This window comes from Hippoglossus hippoglossus, chromosome 1 (genome assembly GCF_009819705.1).
Source record: "Hippoglossus hippoglossus isolate fHipHip1 chromosome 1, fHipHip1.pri, whole genome shotgun sequence".
NCBI lineage: Eukaryota > Metazoa > Chordata > Actinopteri > Pleuronectiformes > Pleuronectidae > Hippoglossus > Hippoglossus hippoglossus.
In genome coordinates, this window is record NC_047151.1 from 10,191,823 (window position 1) to 10,207,552 (window position 15,730).

Genomic DNA, 15,730 nt, shown 5'->3' on the forward strand with positions numbered 1-15,730 from the left:
GTGTGTGTGTGTGTGTATGTATATATGTATGTGTTTACGTGTGCGTTAATGTATATATGCATACTCACTGTAAGGGACACACTCATACTGGATCTCCAGGTACTTGTATGTTCCAGGGCAAGGGTCTGGGAACACGTCGACCCCTGCGACCACGACACACTGAGTCCTGTTGTTACACCTAGGGAACAGCAGATGGATGGATGGATGGATGGATAGATGGATCGGTGAAAGGGAAGATGGAGTGAGAAAACAAAGGAGGTGGGGAGAATGATTAAAAGACAGGAAAGGGGAAGCAAAGGACACTCCATTTGTCTCCTCTCCCTCCCAGTGAATATTGATCAGTTCTTCTAGGAAAACACTGCTGAGTACACTGATGCACTAATGGTGCAGCCCGGCACTCACACTCTGCTGAAGAGATTACTGCACCTGCACATACACATGACTCACAACACTAGCGACAGCTTTGTCTAACATTTCCTCTGACACGAATCCACATGTATGTTTTGCAGCAGTGTGCACAAACTGTATGTGCGAAACCGTAGAAGGCCACATTGATTAGTTGAGCTGCTTTCAAAACACTCACACATACTCAAATGTAAACTGCACAAGAACTGCATGGCAATGTGTGTGTTTGCCGTCTCGTTTAAGCTCGTACATAAACACAGTATACAGTATACAGTGTGTATCCCAGCACATACACACCTCTGGGCCATAATCTTTAATGCATCGGGGAGGTAACACTGTGTGTTCTCCATTTGGAAGGGGTCTGCGTCACAGATCTTGTCGTCGGTGCGTCCATAGTTGGCAGTTTCCACCATCACCACGTCACTTCCAGGGCAGCGGAGCTCTATGGGATAACCCTCGCATGCCAGCTCCCTGCGCAGCAGCCCAAACGGCATTGCAGCCCGGGACATAGCTGCTCATGAGGGACAGGGGTGAGGAAGATGGTGGAGGGGTGAGATTTGAAAGGTGGAAGAAACAATAGAGGAAACAAAAATCAAGACTTTACATTTATAAGACTACCACTGGAGAATTGAGTTGACAGATTTAATTTAGTTGAAGTCACTGTTATCTCTTCATAGGATGTAAGGGACTAAAATGATTTGTGGCAGACTGTATGCAGAGCTTAAGGGCTACTCCAGCAATTATGTGCTGCACCTTTTCATAAAGTTGGATGACTCACAAGAGACAAATTTTAAACAAGAGTCCACAGCTACACCAGCGGCTCTGCGAGGGTGTACTTAGGCATGAACGGTACTTTCAGCTAATTGCTAATGTCTGCATGTTAACTCAAAATCACAATACGAGCTGATTGTAGACCTCAAGTTTTCCCATTTTTTATTGCGTCAAGTAGTTGTTGAGACATTTAACTCAAAACCACAAACCTGAGCAAATGTTGCAAGATCACCAGAAAGAGTCATCGTCTGAGCAACATAAATGTCTGAAAAAGAATTCAGGACCATCTATGTAATAGCAGTGGAGATATTTCAGTACCAAAGTGGTGGATAGCTCCTGGCCGTCCCCAGAGTCACTCCGCTAAAGAAAATGGCGAAAATTGCAGCAGAGGCTGAAATACCCTGCCCCTATGAGGCTGTTATGATTTGTGGTCTAAAAGCCCCGGCTGAGCTGACGCTGATGACATCATTTGGGGTTGGGTTTTTTTCGGACTGTGAAAAGCTCCCTCGAGAGCCACAGTGACATTATGAGCGATTCGTTCCCCAGACTGAAGAGGACGCCTGTGATGAGGATCCACAGGTTCATGTGGGAAATGGGTTGAATTTTCCTTTGAAATACCTGTTTTATACCTAATAATTAGCCATGTAATATCATGAGCTGGTGCGTTGATAATCCCGCAATTAAATGTCATGAAAACATCTTACTCTGATGTGCGTTACATACATTCATTTGATGAAAGCATTAGCATGTGTGATTATATTCCTCATTAAAACATGTGAAAGCCCTAACTGGAAGCATTGCTGGATGCATAGTGTGATTGATGATATCAATCACACTGTGCATCCAGTGTGACACCTGCATGTGAGGTGATGCATAGGTGCATCACAGTATCTTGTGTTTCCAGTCAGTGTGGAGGGTAAAGCTTTTACTACTGACTGTCAGGTGCTCAGTAAACACCTTTTGACACGTATGAGAATTCATTTTCTAACCTTTGCAAGCAGAATCTCAGGCATCCACATGTGTGTGTGTGTGTGTGTGTGTGTGTGTGTGTGTTTATAAATTCACATGACTGCCAAAATAATCCATGCAAACCAGGGTTGTCAGAGAAAATCGGATTACTATTACCTTAATCCAGTTGTTCACATGCCCTGAAGTATAGTATATCATCATGTACACGTGAAGAATGTGTTTACTGCATCGGGATGAAACGCAGCTGAAATGTTGGCGTGATCAGTGCACTGTAACTGTCTGTGGTGCTGAATGACCTGATTCCTACTGAATCCATCCCTTTGGCGAGCCGCACATGACACAGCATTTCCCAAACTTTGCCAAGATGACAGGGCCTTTCTACGGCGGCAGTGAGCTGAGTCCAGCTTCACATGTCTTTCATGTGAGGCTACATCCATACTACTACGTTTTCTAAAACAAGCTCTGTCTAAATGAGCATTTTGGCTCCGTATCAGCTTTAATCCTCCTCCAAACTAACACACCTGAGGGAACGGCTACACATTAGCGAATGCACAGTGCATACTGCGGGTTAGAGTTCATGTAAGCAGTTGTATAATTGTAAAATGCATCATGTAACTGCTGAACAGCTGTTAACAGGTCAGCAATGCTTGTAATTGATGTTGCGTTCTACACTGGTAGCCGAGGATAATGCCAGTTGTTTTTTTCCAGAAGGGATAGGAGCCTGACGAATCACTACGTCCCGACTGAAAAGACCCAATCAGCAATCGGTTGTGGGTATCTAGTCATTTCTAAACATCTCGTCCAGACTAAAACACAGCCCCGGAGTTTCAAACAAAAACGAGGCAGGCAGTGTTTCCAAACTTCTCCGTTTTAGCGGCTCTTACACTCCAGAGTGGTGTGGACACCAAGCGTAGTGGAGTTGATCAAACAAAAACGTAGTAGTGTGGATGTAGCCTGAGTCACAAATCTATGTCACACTGGCACAAACTATTGTTCTTTTGCATTTAAATTTCCCTTATTCTTTAGCACCTTACCAGGTTACTACCTCGGTGCTGCTACGCTTACCTTGGCTGGAGGGGGCGACGTGAGCCAGGCTGAGCGCACACACCCCCAGGAACCATAGAGACGCAGCCATGCCGGGCAGGAAAAGTTAGCACGTCACACCACCGGCCGTGTTAGGAGAGCCTGGAGAGAAACCAGAGGAAGTGTGAGATTGAAGAAGAACTCTGTGTGTATGTGTGTGTGGGTGGGTGTGTGCATGATGGTCAATAACACAGACTGACAATGAGAGAATGAACATCAGAAAATAGTGGGGGAGGCAGAATAATAGAGAATCAGACAGAGAGGAGTAAGAGAGAGAGAGAGAGAGAGAGAGAGAGAGAGAGAGAGAGAGAGAGAGAAATAGACATAACAATTGGGCAATCAGTGCTGTGAAAAGTCCCTCAATCTGCTGTTACCATGGCGATAGCACATTGCAGTGTGAGCGAGGTAGAGAGAGAGAGAACGAGAGTAAAGAGATATGCAGGGTGTGTTTGTCTGAGTGTGTGTTTGTGAGTGAAAGCGTGAGCGTATGAGTACGTGTTTTAGGTCCATAATTAGCCAGGAGCAACAGTGACCACTGACCCATAAAAAAGCCTTAATCTTTCTATCCACTCACACACACACACACACACACACACACACACACACACACACACACACACACACACACACACACACACACACACACACACACACACACACACACACACACACACACACACACACACACACACACACACACACACTGAGGCAGAGGGCCGGGCTCGGCTTAGGCCACTTTTCAGTAATCCTAAATAAATTATGTGGCGGAGATCTCTCTCCCCCAGCAGGGCAGGGGTAACGGGATAAACAGCTGACTGAAGGCGCAGGTGATCAGAGGGCGATGCTGTGCGGTGGAGTTTTACGAGGGAACATACGGGACGCAGCCGGCCGAGCTACAAGAGAACAACAGTAATATGAGTCCCGAATATGGACTGAACTCTTGGCCCCGGACATACGGGAGGATGGAGCTGCAGCACGCACGGCATCACATGTATTCTCTTTAGCCTTTTCCAATCTGCTGCTGCACAAAATCTAGCATCATGTTCTCCAAAGTGTGTGTGTGTGTGTGTGTGTGTGCATGTACATATGTGTCCTTGCGTGTGTTTATTTGTAACTTGCTTCTCTCTCCGTCTTCTTGTTAGGTAATGACGGCAGACAGATTTAGGTCAGTCCTCAACAAATGTCCAACATGCATTCAACGACTTGTGCCTGTATGGAGACCAGCACACACACACACACCCACCCACACACACACACGCACACACACACACACACACACACACAAACACACGGCGAAGAAAGATAAGAGACATCTCTGCCTTCTTTAAGTCCACTGAACCAACAAGACTGTAGTAATAAAAGGCCCAAGGACCACAGTGACACACACACACACACACACACACACACACACACACACACACACACACACACACACAAATAGAAACTCAGCAGGATGAGAACCTTTCCATTTTTTTTATCACATACATACACATGCGCACACACACACACACACACCCACAAACAAACACACAATACGTCTCATCTCATCCAAAACCCTTATGGCAGCATGTTCTTTTGCTTGCAACCCCCATTGCTCTCTCTCTCTCTCTCTCTCTCCCTCTCTGACACACACACACACTCACACACACACACCCTTAAGTGTTGATGCAGAGTAAGTAGAGCAAGGACACTGATGGGCCCTGACAAAGCCACACACCCAGTCCCCCTGTTCGCAGCACTGCGCTCTCTGCCTGCAACCAAAATCCAGCCCCAGGCCACCGGCCGGCCTACTTGGAGAAGCAGCAGCCTCTAAGTGAGAGTGTGTGAGGAGTGGGCCTGGAGTGAAATAAATTACCCACACATACGCACAGGCATTAATGTACTGTACATATGAACACAAAGTACATACAGAGACATTGTATTCACTGTGTGTACGTTTACCATCCTGAATGATGTATATGAATCTACCTAACAGTCTTAATCGAGGCAGAGTAACAACAGATAAATCATGCAAAACTATGCTGGTGATCAAACTACTGCATTAAGAGAGTACTTTTCTCTTTCTTACTCTCCTAGTGTATGTTTAAGGTTATTTACATCACTTTATTACCCAGGAGGTTATGTTTTCATCTGCATTTGTTAATTAGTGAGATTACACAAAAAACATTTTGGTGTCGATCTGGATCAGGGTGTTTTCACTTTCTTTAACATTGCGAGGTTGGACATTTTTTAAAGACATTTTTGTTGATTTCGCTAAGAATAATGAATGGGTCTTGATGGAAGAAAACAGGTATGTTTAGGGGACTGATATTTATGATTGTGTGCAATATGTTGCAGATTTGATTGAAAATCTGGATCTAGTGAATTTAAAAGTAGTTGTATAAGGGGACGGTGGAGGTGGGTGCCATTCTAGATCCAAGCTGTTCCTATGTGTTGCACCTCTTCAGTGAAACTGCATGATGTTTAAAATGAGTCAACTGTTAGACTAAATTTAATTTACAACTACATCATTCAACTAAATGTAAATAGTTTCAATAATTTGAACTTAAACTTAATTTGTATCCAATTTTCAGCGAGTATTTGAATATGTTTGACCACTTGAATTTGAAATGAAGTTCCTCTGGGTTTGAACAGCATTTGACTTCACAGCATGAGACTGTGTCATGACACATGCCAATGAGCTTCAGGGGGTTCATTAATTTATGAGGGAAGTTGGCAAACTATCTGTTGGTTCCAACTCCTGACAAATAATAATGATTTACAATAATTGTAAATTCAAGATATTTGGGTTTTGAAGTGTTGGCTGGATAAAGCAAACATTTAAAGACTTTAATTTAGTAGCAGTAAGGGGCATTTTCACTATTTTCACTATAAACAATCAACATAATAACATGACTGTGAAAACGATCCCCTAATGACAGAGGTCAATCAGGAGTCTGCCAAATAAATCCTGTGTGGTTTGGCTCCTCGAAAAGATTGAGCAATAAATAAGAACGAAAATTGACATTCGCACCGCTGAGAGGCAAATGAACGTCAATAAAAGTCAGTGTGCTGGAAACCATTCAGACTGATGTGAAATCAGGGCAGGTACAAAGATTCACACTGTGAGAGGTGGAGGCCATGAAATCAACAAAGAGAGGGGGAGAGAAGGGGAGAGTAACCTCCCCCTCCTTTGGTCAGAGAGCTATCAGTGCCTGAGGGTGGATCGCTGTGAAGCACAAAGTGACAAAACAGCCTTTTACTGTTGTGTCGCTAATGGAAGAATGAATGTGTGTGTGTGTGTGTGTGCGTGTGAGAGAGAGAGAGAGAGAGAAAGTGTGTGATGGGGAGAAGCATCAAGAAATGACGGAGAGGGCGAGAGATTAGACTTCTGACAGCTCAAGCTTTTAATGGCTGAAATACTTCTCTGATAATAACAGTGGTGAGAATTTTCTTGTCTCGCTACTGCTGACAGCGTTTAAGGATTAAGAAAAGATTTCAAAAAACACTCCGGCGCCGTCTGCGACTCCGAGCCCGTTTTTTCAGACTGATGACCTCTGCAGCTCCCAGAGGACTGACGCCTACACGCCACAGTCAGAGCCACTTGCAGGGTTTTAGAGCCTGTGTGTTTGTCTGGTCAATGCCGGCCTCTGGGGAACGGAGGTGTCGCCCTCTGTCAATCATTTGCTTGTTGCAGGCAGGAAACACAGGTGGCACTCAGGGCCAAGTTCAGAGCATGAGGACCTGTGCTGCGTTTGTGTTCTTGCTGCCATATGCAGGCTTTAATGTATACACAGAAAATGGCTGGAAATTGCTCGCAGGTATATCCAGAGCTTTAGGTTTTAGGTCGTTTTCAAAGTCATCCACAGTTGGTACTCATCAGTCCTCATATATCTATATCTCAAAATCCAGTGCTCGTAGAGTATATAACATCTAGATCCACAAATTATTCTCTTAGAAATCAAACCCTATCCAATAATGTTAAAGACAAATAACTCCTGAATTCACCCTCTGATCAGGATGTGCAACAACAGTTAGTAGGTTCTCTCATGACTCATACCCCCATACCTCCATTAATGTTCATGAAAATCTGTTCTGTTATTTTTGTGTAATGTTGCCTGCAAACAAACCAACAAACAAACGTACAGATGTGAAAACACAACCTCCTTGGTGGAGGTAATGGTAGGTTGTCCTGCTCTTACAGAGCTGCAGCTGAACACGACAAGAACGTTTTAATGCCCCTTGGTTTTGGTTGGTTGCTGTTCAGTTGAGTTGAAGCCTGATACTAACATGGAAAAATGTAAGAATCAGATGTTTTGGTCACTTCGCCATTATGTCTTTGAAAATTAGTTTGTCACCGAAGCACAATGAATCCTGGGATAGGTGAGCCTGAGAAGGATCCAGCTGTCAGAGTCTTCGCTGCTGACCCACAGCGCATCCTTCCACCAAATTTCATGATAATACATCTTGTAGTTTTTGCACAATCCTGCAAACTACACAAACAGACAGACTAACAAATAGACATTATTCTCTCCATGAATGTCTGTGCAGTTAACAGATTTTATTTAACCTGAAGAATTGAGTCTATTATAAAGCTGCAGGAAGGTTGATTAAACATTAAGTTCCCTCACATATTTATTCAGATCGTAATCCTGCCCTCAGCGCAGCACGCTCTCACACTTTCATAAGCACTTTCTCAGGGTCTGAGAATCTCTACGATTTCTCATGTGTTTGCTCATTTGTCACTGTGTTGTTTGTAGCTTATCATCGCACAGCGTCAGGCAGAGCAGCGGAAATTTGTCAATGCCAAGTCTGAGTTACCTGCGAACGCAGAGAGAAACAACACGCAAGCCCTGCGGTGGTCCTGTGAGGATTAAAATACTGAGTCGTATCCAATAGTTCCATGTTAGTATGGTTTTCAGGCATTGGCATGTTATCAAGTCGGAGATATCACAGAGATATCACAGTTTTCAGAAAAATCAGATTTTTCCAGTTGTAATTATGACTTGGAATGGAGCTGCAGTGATAAGCTGATCAACAGAAAACTAATCTGCAAATGTTTTACTCATCAAATAATCAAAAAGGTCCAATATTTGCTGGTTTCAGCTTCTCGTGCTTAGGGTTTGGATGTTTTTCTTTGTCATATCTGATAGTAATTTTATATTCCTGGATTTTGGTTTGGTGGCAAAGGCAAAACAATAACTTAAAGTAAAGATATCATTCTGAACCCAGAAGAACAAGAGATGAAATGGTCTTTTAATAAAAACCTTTTATGTGTACACAGAGAGAGCAGTTACACACAAAAACTCAGTAAATATATAATACCTCAGTAAATGTAATACCTTTGCTTTTTACATGGGTGGTCTTTACTTGTTTTTTACTGTCTAGTTGAATCAACTTATATAATGTGAGTAATGTACCTGTTTTGCCTAAAACTGGTATAAAACTATGTTCTCTTGAGTAAACTGGACTGAATGAGAGCTCAACAGTTCACATGTGCAGTAGAGCAGCACATGAACCATCCAGCGTTGCATAGTTTCATGATTACAGATAAGTCATGCTCAAGCTGATCGGCTAGTCTGAATATTTTAGTGATGGGAATTTCAGCTGTTTGAAGGGAGCAGGGTCTTAAGGCTCTGTTTCTTTCTGAGAGATGTCCATCGCTCCTTTTTTTTAGGGGATCGTGGTTGCGAGGTTTACAGGGTAATAATCAGTAGGATAATGATATGATAGGGTAAGATTTTAATCAGAGTCAAACTAATACATCCCACCAATTTGTGTATTGTAAATATCATTATATATTATATGCCATATCAAGTCGCCCCTCCACCTTTGCCCTTCTCAGCGACAGAAACCTTCTGTTCAGAGGGAAGTAGTGTGGATTTAGGGTAGCAAAATTTGGGCACAGCTATAAAAGGAACGGCTCAAGTATCCCACGACTCGGTTCCCTTCGTCCTTTCCAAAAAGCTGCTGAAAGGAATCGTATTGTTCGCAAACATCACAAGAATGTTTTTTTGGTTTAGTTTTTTTCAGTTCATTCGAAAAAAGTCTTTATTTGTTGTGCTTACTTAATTCATCAAAGGTAGTTAGTTTCCTAAAGTAAAGAGTAAACACAACTATTCAGACTAAATTGATTTGATAAACCTGCTACATTTAGAAAAAGGTAATGTTACCAGACATTTTTCAATTGGAACAGCTTCACAAAATTAAATAAATACAAACAAGTTTAGAGGCTGAATAACAATAACATATTAATAACATATAACTTGTGACTGATAGTTATATTAACTTACCTTTTTCAAGGCAATCCCTTTCCTAGATATTCTTTAAGTAGGAGCCACTTGTCAGATTTGATAGTGTGACACTCGAACACACACATTATCTCTCTTATGCTCTTCTCTCTTGGTCTCATATTGGCAGAGATACAGGTTCAGAATATCTGTTTTCTCAGAAACTGTCGTCACAAACATTTCCCAGTACTAATAGTTCCGCCACATTAAGAGACAATGTAATGTGTGTTAACTTGTCCAGGCCAAAACATTCTGCTTCTGGCAGAACATCCCATCTCTCAAATATCAACAAACGCTTCCAGCCAGATGTTTTCTCACAAGACTCAGTGGGAGATGATTAAAAACACATCAGAATTGCAACTCCTCCACAATGTCACAAAAAAAGGCAAAACAAGACATTTGAGGACATCACACTGGGCTGTGGAATTATACTGCGTGTTTTTCCACTATTTTCAGATGTTGTATTGACAAAACGATCAATCAATCAATTAATTAATGAACATTATTTTCAGTTGCAACCTATTCTTCTGGAGCTATTTTGCAGCTTAATTTGGAGGACTTGTTGGGTGAATGAGTCAGAAACTCATAGTTACATTAACTTAGATTGGACATAAAAAGGCACTTTACCTCAGGCCACGCTTCCCGATTATAGACTGGAGCTTACTGCAGATATGACGGGGGAATCCGCTGTGTACAACAATAATTATTCATGATATAAACAATCAAATCAACGTGACCCGGACCTGTGTGAGCAGCAGAAAATTTATGGTTAGATAAGACCACAAAAAATTATTAATTCCATTTAAAATCTGTTGACGTTTTGGCTAAAATCAACACTTGCCAATAATTAGATGGTAGCCACCTTAGGTAAAAGAAGTGACAGAGGATGCTGCAGGAAGGACAGTGTGGACTGACTGCTACCTCCGGCAGCGCAATCCGCTGTAGCACAATGGCTGCGATTAGATCTATCTCTGCTCGTGGTTTTCACAATAAAACAGCAGGTAAACGCTGCAGTTAAAGTCTTGTTGTTCCTGGAACCAGTAAATTCTAGTATGTGAAGTGACCAGGAACCAAATGTCTTGGGGCTGCTTAATTATTTGTAAAGGGTTTTTAATGAGTTGCAGTAATGTATGAGTGGTGTGATGCTGCCTGAATGGATGATGTGATGGAAAGTTTGAGAATCCAGCACGATAAAGGGTGTGTGTGTGTGTGTGTGCAGATGATCTCCTCCTTGTCTTTCAGCATTTGAAATTACTTCATCATCTGACATCTGGAGCACGACATGAGAATTTTCACCTTCTAACTGACGAGAACATTCAGTTAGGTTTAAAACCGTATTTAGAGAAGTTACAACCTGGGGCATTTCAGCTGAACAGTCATTTCAACAAACACTGAGGTGGATTGTAGTCTGCTGGCTGTCGTGTCGGGCTTGTTGTCCCTCTCTGCCCTTTTGCACTAAACATGATTTGTGTGTCAGCACAAGACGTTACTATGATATTAGATGTTTCAACATGTCACCCGGACAAAGAACAAGATTGCGATCCTGAGGCGTGTCAAAATGTCATCCCGCTTCTTCTACGATCAGACCGAGGTGAGACAGAGCAGTGCCGAGTGCAGCCGGTGGCTTTTGTTTGCAAGATGGCAGAACGTGCTTCAGCCGCATCAGACAATAGGTATACTGTGAGATGACGGGAATGTTTGTCTCCGGTCAGGAATAACGTGCATGAGCAGGAAGGTAGACCCTGAGGATCTGGAGGAGATTTCAAACACCATCGCTTAGTTTTGAGGTTTCATTCATCGATGTGATGCAGCAACTTGATTTGTCAAATATTCAATTCACGGGATAAACCAAACATCTCAAGAAATGAGTTATTCAGCAAATTTACAATAATAAAAAAATTCATATTTTTATATTTCATATTATATATTATATTACAATATCGCCCAAGCCAATTGGACAACATGAGAATTAACAGACACAACAATATATTGGAACAATGAAAAACTAAATATTTGTGCCTCTTGAGAAAGAAAAACAAGGATATGGATTTGACAATCAAACCGGCCATCTCCGTTCCTCTCTCTCCACTACAACAGGAATTTGCATGACTGAACTGTGATGCTGCCATCAGTCCCAGGACGACACAACTAGCTGATGTGCAGCAACATTACAGCTTTCATTTGAATTAACAAATCTAATATAATACTCAAAAGTAGTTATTACTTGATCATGACAATAATTTGCAGGTTGCTCCATAATAGAAGCAATCATTTGACACAGGGCTACAATATTACTGTATAAACCATCTAGTCTCGGGTCATGGCATTGATATTACACTGATATATCCGCCCCCAGCTCTGAACAGGTCTGCATTGATGCTCAGTGTGTAAGCAAGACGACTGACTCAGAGTGTCTGACTGATTCAGAGACATGATGGGAACCTGTTCGAAGTAACACACACAAAAGATATGGTGCGTTTTACAAGTCAAATGACATAAAATCCATCCTTGTGTGTGTGCGTGTGTGTGTGTGTGTGAGTGTGTGTGTGTGTGTGTGTGTGTGTGTGTGTGTGTGTGTGTGTGTGTGTGTGTGTGTGTTTGTGTGTGTTTGTGTCTGAGTGCTTTAAGCAAATCAATTTTCTTTTTTCTCCTCGGTGGTTGATGTAAATGATCCCTACATGGAAGCAAACCTTGTTATGTTTTTTTTCTTCTCCTTTTTGATCTAACATGCACAGTGCAGCCACACACACACACACACACACACACACACACACACACTAGGTGAGTCACCTTATTACAATGTTCGTTCACAAACCGTTCTCTGTAGGCTATGAATCTTTTCAAATTATTCATCATTTTCATCTCTCATATGCAAAATCTTCAAGCTGCTGCTAATATCAAACAAATGAGAAATTCAACACTAACAAAACCTTGACACTCAAGGTTACAAGTGAATAAGAAATCCCACCTGACAGAGGAGTAGGAGCCACCAAGCTATTCCTTCCATTCTCATCTCTCGTTTTTCCTCATCCTTTCTCCTCTTTCCTTCGTCGTCCTTCCACCGCTGCATCTCTGTCTGTCTGCCCCCTCCTTCATGGTCACTCCTGCCTCCCTCCCTGGCCTCCTCCACTGACCCAGTCCTCTCTTCCCCTCTCTGAAATATTGATAATGGGCTCTCACTCAGTTTACGCTAGTCTTCCTCTCTCTTTCTCTCCTCTCCTCATGTTCCCATCTGGGCAAACCTGCAAACCAGACTCTGCGTTTATACACAGCCCTTGAAGTGTGCAAATGTGTACACCACTTTCTCATTGCATCATCCACCAGACAACTGCACTGAGGGTCTCAGAATCCAGCCCACCGATGGCAGACCCCTTGGACCATGCAACATGGGACACTGAGAATCATGATATGCCACTTTCTCAACTGCACTCCTAAGGAGGAGGCCCGGAGGAGGCCCAATCACGTGCCCATGAATATTTCACAGCACTCCTGTACTACTGACCCATCTTTAATGGCCAGCAGTGAGTGAGGCCCAGCACAGCAGCACATCAGACCCCTGTCCCTCAGTGATCAAATGGGCCTTGACAGCAGCAGCAGCAGCAGCAGCAGCAGCAGCAGCAGCAGCAGCAGAGGAGCATGGGCACCTCCGCCGTCCCCATTGATCATGTATGTGCGCGTGTGCGTGCGAGGAGAGAGGGAGATAGAGAGTATGGGCGGGGTGCATCCTCATAGCCTATATCCATATCTTACCGTCAATCCTCCGGTTTCCCTCCTCCTCCTCCTCCTCCACCACCACCACCACCTCCTCCTCCTCCTCCTCCTCTTCGCTCACTGCGTCTCCCGCATTCCGTCTCTCCGCGCCCTCACGCACTGTACTCCCCGCGCTGTCTCTCTGCCCGACGCATGAAAATAATACTAATACTATATATGAGATATATTCAGAGGGGGGTTGGGGGGGTGGGGGGGTATTGATGGTGGGTGATACCTGCTGGGCTATAGAGCAGTCATTAGCGCGATGTGTCCAACAACAACTGGGCGTCCTCCTCCTCCTGTGATGGGCGCACGGTGCGGGGCTCCGCTCTGCTGGACCTCACACCCTCCCTCCGTCCGGCCGAGGCGCGTCGTCTTCCCCGCTGAGTGCTGTGTGACTGCGCGTCACGTTGGTATCATAATTCCCACGGGTTTTCATGCCCAGAGAGGATGCGGGGCGATCGGCCTTCTGCAGCTCCCGATGGACGGATGGAGGGAGGGAGGAAAATAGCGCGATCGCTGGGCGAAAACAATAATTAGACGCAGATTTTACGCACAGACCCTCCTCTGCCCGTAACGCTCCCGTCGATCCCTACAGTTCGGTTGTCATCGTTGATCATATGCGCCTCCGACGTCGCTCAATTACATCCTTGCATTTCATGGAAAATACCGTCGACGTGATAACAGCCGCTTTGCATATCCTTGAGGAATCGTGATGAGGCGCAGCAGCACATCAGGACGCAAATGCAGCTTTAAAAATACAAAAATAAAAAAGAGAAAGAAAGAGAAGGCAGGGATCGTGTTATAAAATGATGCTGAGGTTTAAAAAAAAGGGGGCAGCTGGACGAGCAGAGAGAGAGATAAGGTTTCCTGCTCCTGGCCTCGCCTTGCATCCGTCCTTCTCCTCTTCTCTTGCCTCTCTCTACTCTCTCTCTCTCTCTCTCTCTCTCACTCTCTCTCCAGCTTGTTGCGCGTTCTGCATTCGAGAGCGCGCAAACGCGTGTGCGCCTGTGTGTGTGCACGTGTGTGTTTGTGTGTGCGCGTGTGCAGAGACATGCAGAGAAAGAGAGAGAGGGGAGGGAGGGGGGGCTTCGACTATATTATCAAGGTTTTTCTTAGTGAGCAACAACAAGCTGCTGTGTTGGCAAAAGAGAAGGAGCAGGGGAGAAAACAGCAGCTCCTGTTCATTTAGCCCTTTGTCTCTTTTCACACATTTGACCTGCTCTGATTTAGGTTGAACACTCTCAGGTCTTCCATCACAGGAGCAGGGGAGAAGGGGAGTGTATTGTGCCGCCTGCAAGGGCAGCACACCCAGCAAGCACGGGCATTTGCAATATATCCTTTTCGAGCTTTGTTTGGAGCAGCTCTGACATAAAATGTGGCCCTATTTGTCAGTCAGCCTACGACACAGCATGCTTCGACATCAATCATCCCATCACTGTCATCTATGAAGCTCACCGAACCCACCGATCAGCCAGTCACACCTCCATCACACCTGGTGACACGCTGGCTTCATCATCCGCCTGCCTGCACGTTGTGTTCTCACCCACATCTGCTTTACAACCATTACACTCATTACTCCAGCATTAGAAAGACGCACACTGATGTTTTTTTTGGATATGCATCTTAGCAGGATTGGTATGTAGCATATAGTGTTCTTCAGGTTCAGATCACAACCTTCCCTCTGGCACTCTATCAGGAAATGAAGGTTACTTTAGGTTCAGGAGCAGGGCCACGCCTCACCTCTAATCCCCTGTCAAGCCCACATATACCCGGTCAACCCATCACCCTCCGTTTGTCTCAGATTCTTCGACCCACCCTTTCCCTTCCCTTCATCCATTCACCCCTTCTCTCATCCCTTCATCCTCCTTCCCTCATCGGTACTCTCATCCCTTCATCCTCCTTCCCTCATCGGTACTCTCATCCCTTCATCCTCCTTCTCTCATCCCTTCATCCTCCTTCCCTCATCAATACTCTCATCCCTACATCCTCCTTCTCTCATCCATACCCACATCCATTCGTCCTCCTTCCCTCATCCTCCTTCCCTCACCCCTACCCATATCCATTCATCGTCCTACCTCATCCTTTCCTCTGCTCATCCTTACCATTCATCTTCCTTCCCTCATCAATACTCTCTTCCCTTCATCCTCTTTCCGTCATCACCACCTACATCCATTCATTGTCCTTCCCTCATCCCTCATCCTTCTACCTCATCCCCATACCCACATCAATTCATCCTCCTTCCCTCATACCTACGCACATCCATAATAAGCTTGGGTGGAATGATTCCAGAGACGGAACCCTCCTTCACTGAGTCTCCCTCTGCCCGGTCACCAGTGCATCCTCCCAAAGCCACCTGAGACGCATCTTCACCTCAACCACTTCCCTAAACGTCCTTTTTCCTCTGAAACAGACATTTAGACGTCCATTGAAACCTTTGAAAGACTCATTGCTGGGGCGTGGTCGTTACAAGTGAATATGTT

At 44.3% G+C, this 15,730-nt stretch overlaps 1 protein-coding gene across 9 annotated transcripts in view; it reads right to left on the minus strand.

Moving 5' to 3' along the window:
* Positions 1 to 14,193, minus strand: part of LOC117761049 (adhesion G protein-coupled receptor L1-like) — a 29,588-nt gene extending 15,395 nt beyond the window's left edge. For 4 of the 9 annotated variants that reach the window (XM_034584668.1, XM_034584678.1, XM_034584660.1 and 1 more), the window contains exons 1-4: positions 13,483 to 14,193; positions 3,211 to 3,330; positions 703 to 916; positions 69 to 178 (exon numbers count right to left, since the gene is read on the minus strand). In XM_034584668.1, coding sequence (XP_034440559.1) covers positions 69 to 178; positions 703 to 916; positions 3,211 to 3,280 — 394 coding nt within the window. In that variant the 5' untranslated portion in view covers positions 3,281 to 3,330; positions 13,483 to 14,193. Of the gene's footprint in view, positions 1 to 68; positions 179 to 702; positions 917 to 3,210; positions 3,331 to 9,500; positions 9,659 to 12,465; positions 12,594 to 13,247; positions 13,288 to 13,482 lie in introns of those variants that run through there. The other 5 variants (XM_034584695.1, XM_034584687.1, XM_034584634.1 and 2 more) reach the window with 4 other exon arrangements.
* Positions 14,194 to 15,730: the final 1,537 nt, after the last annotated feature.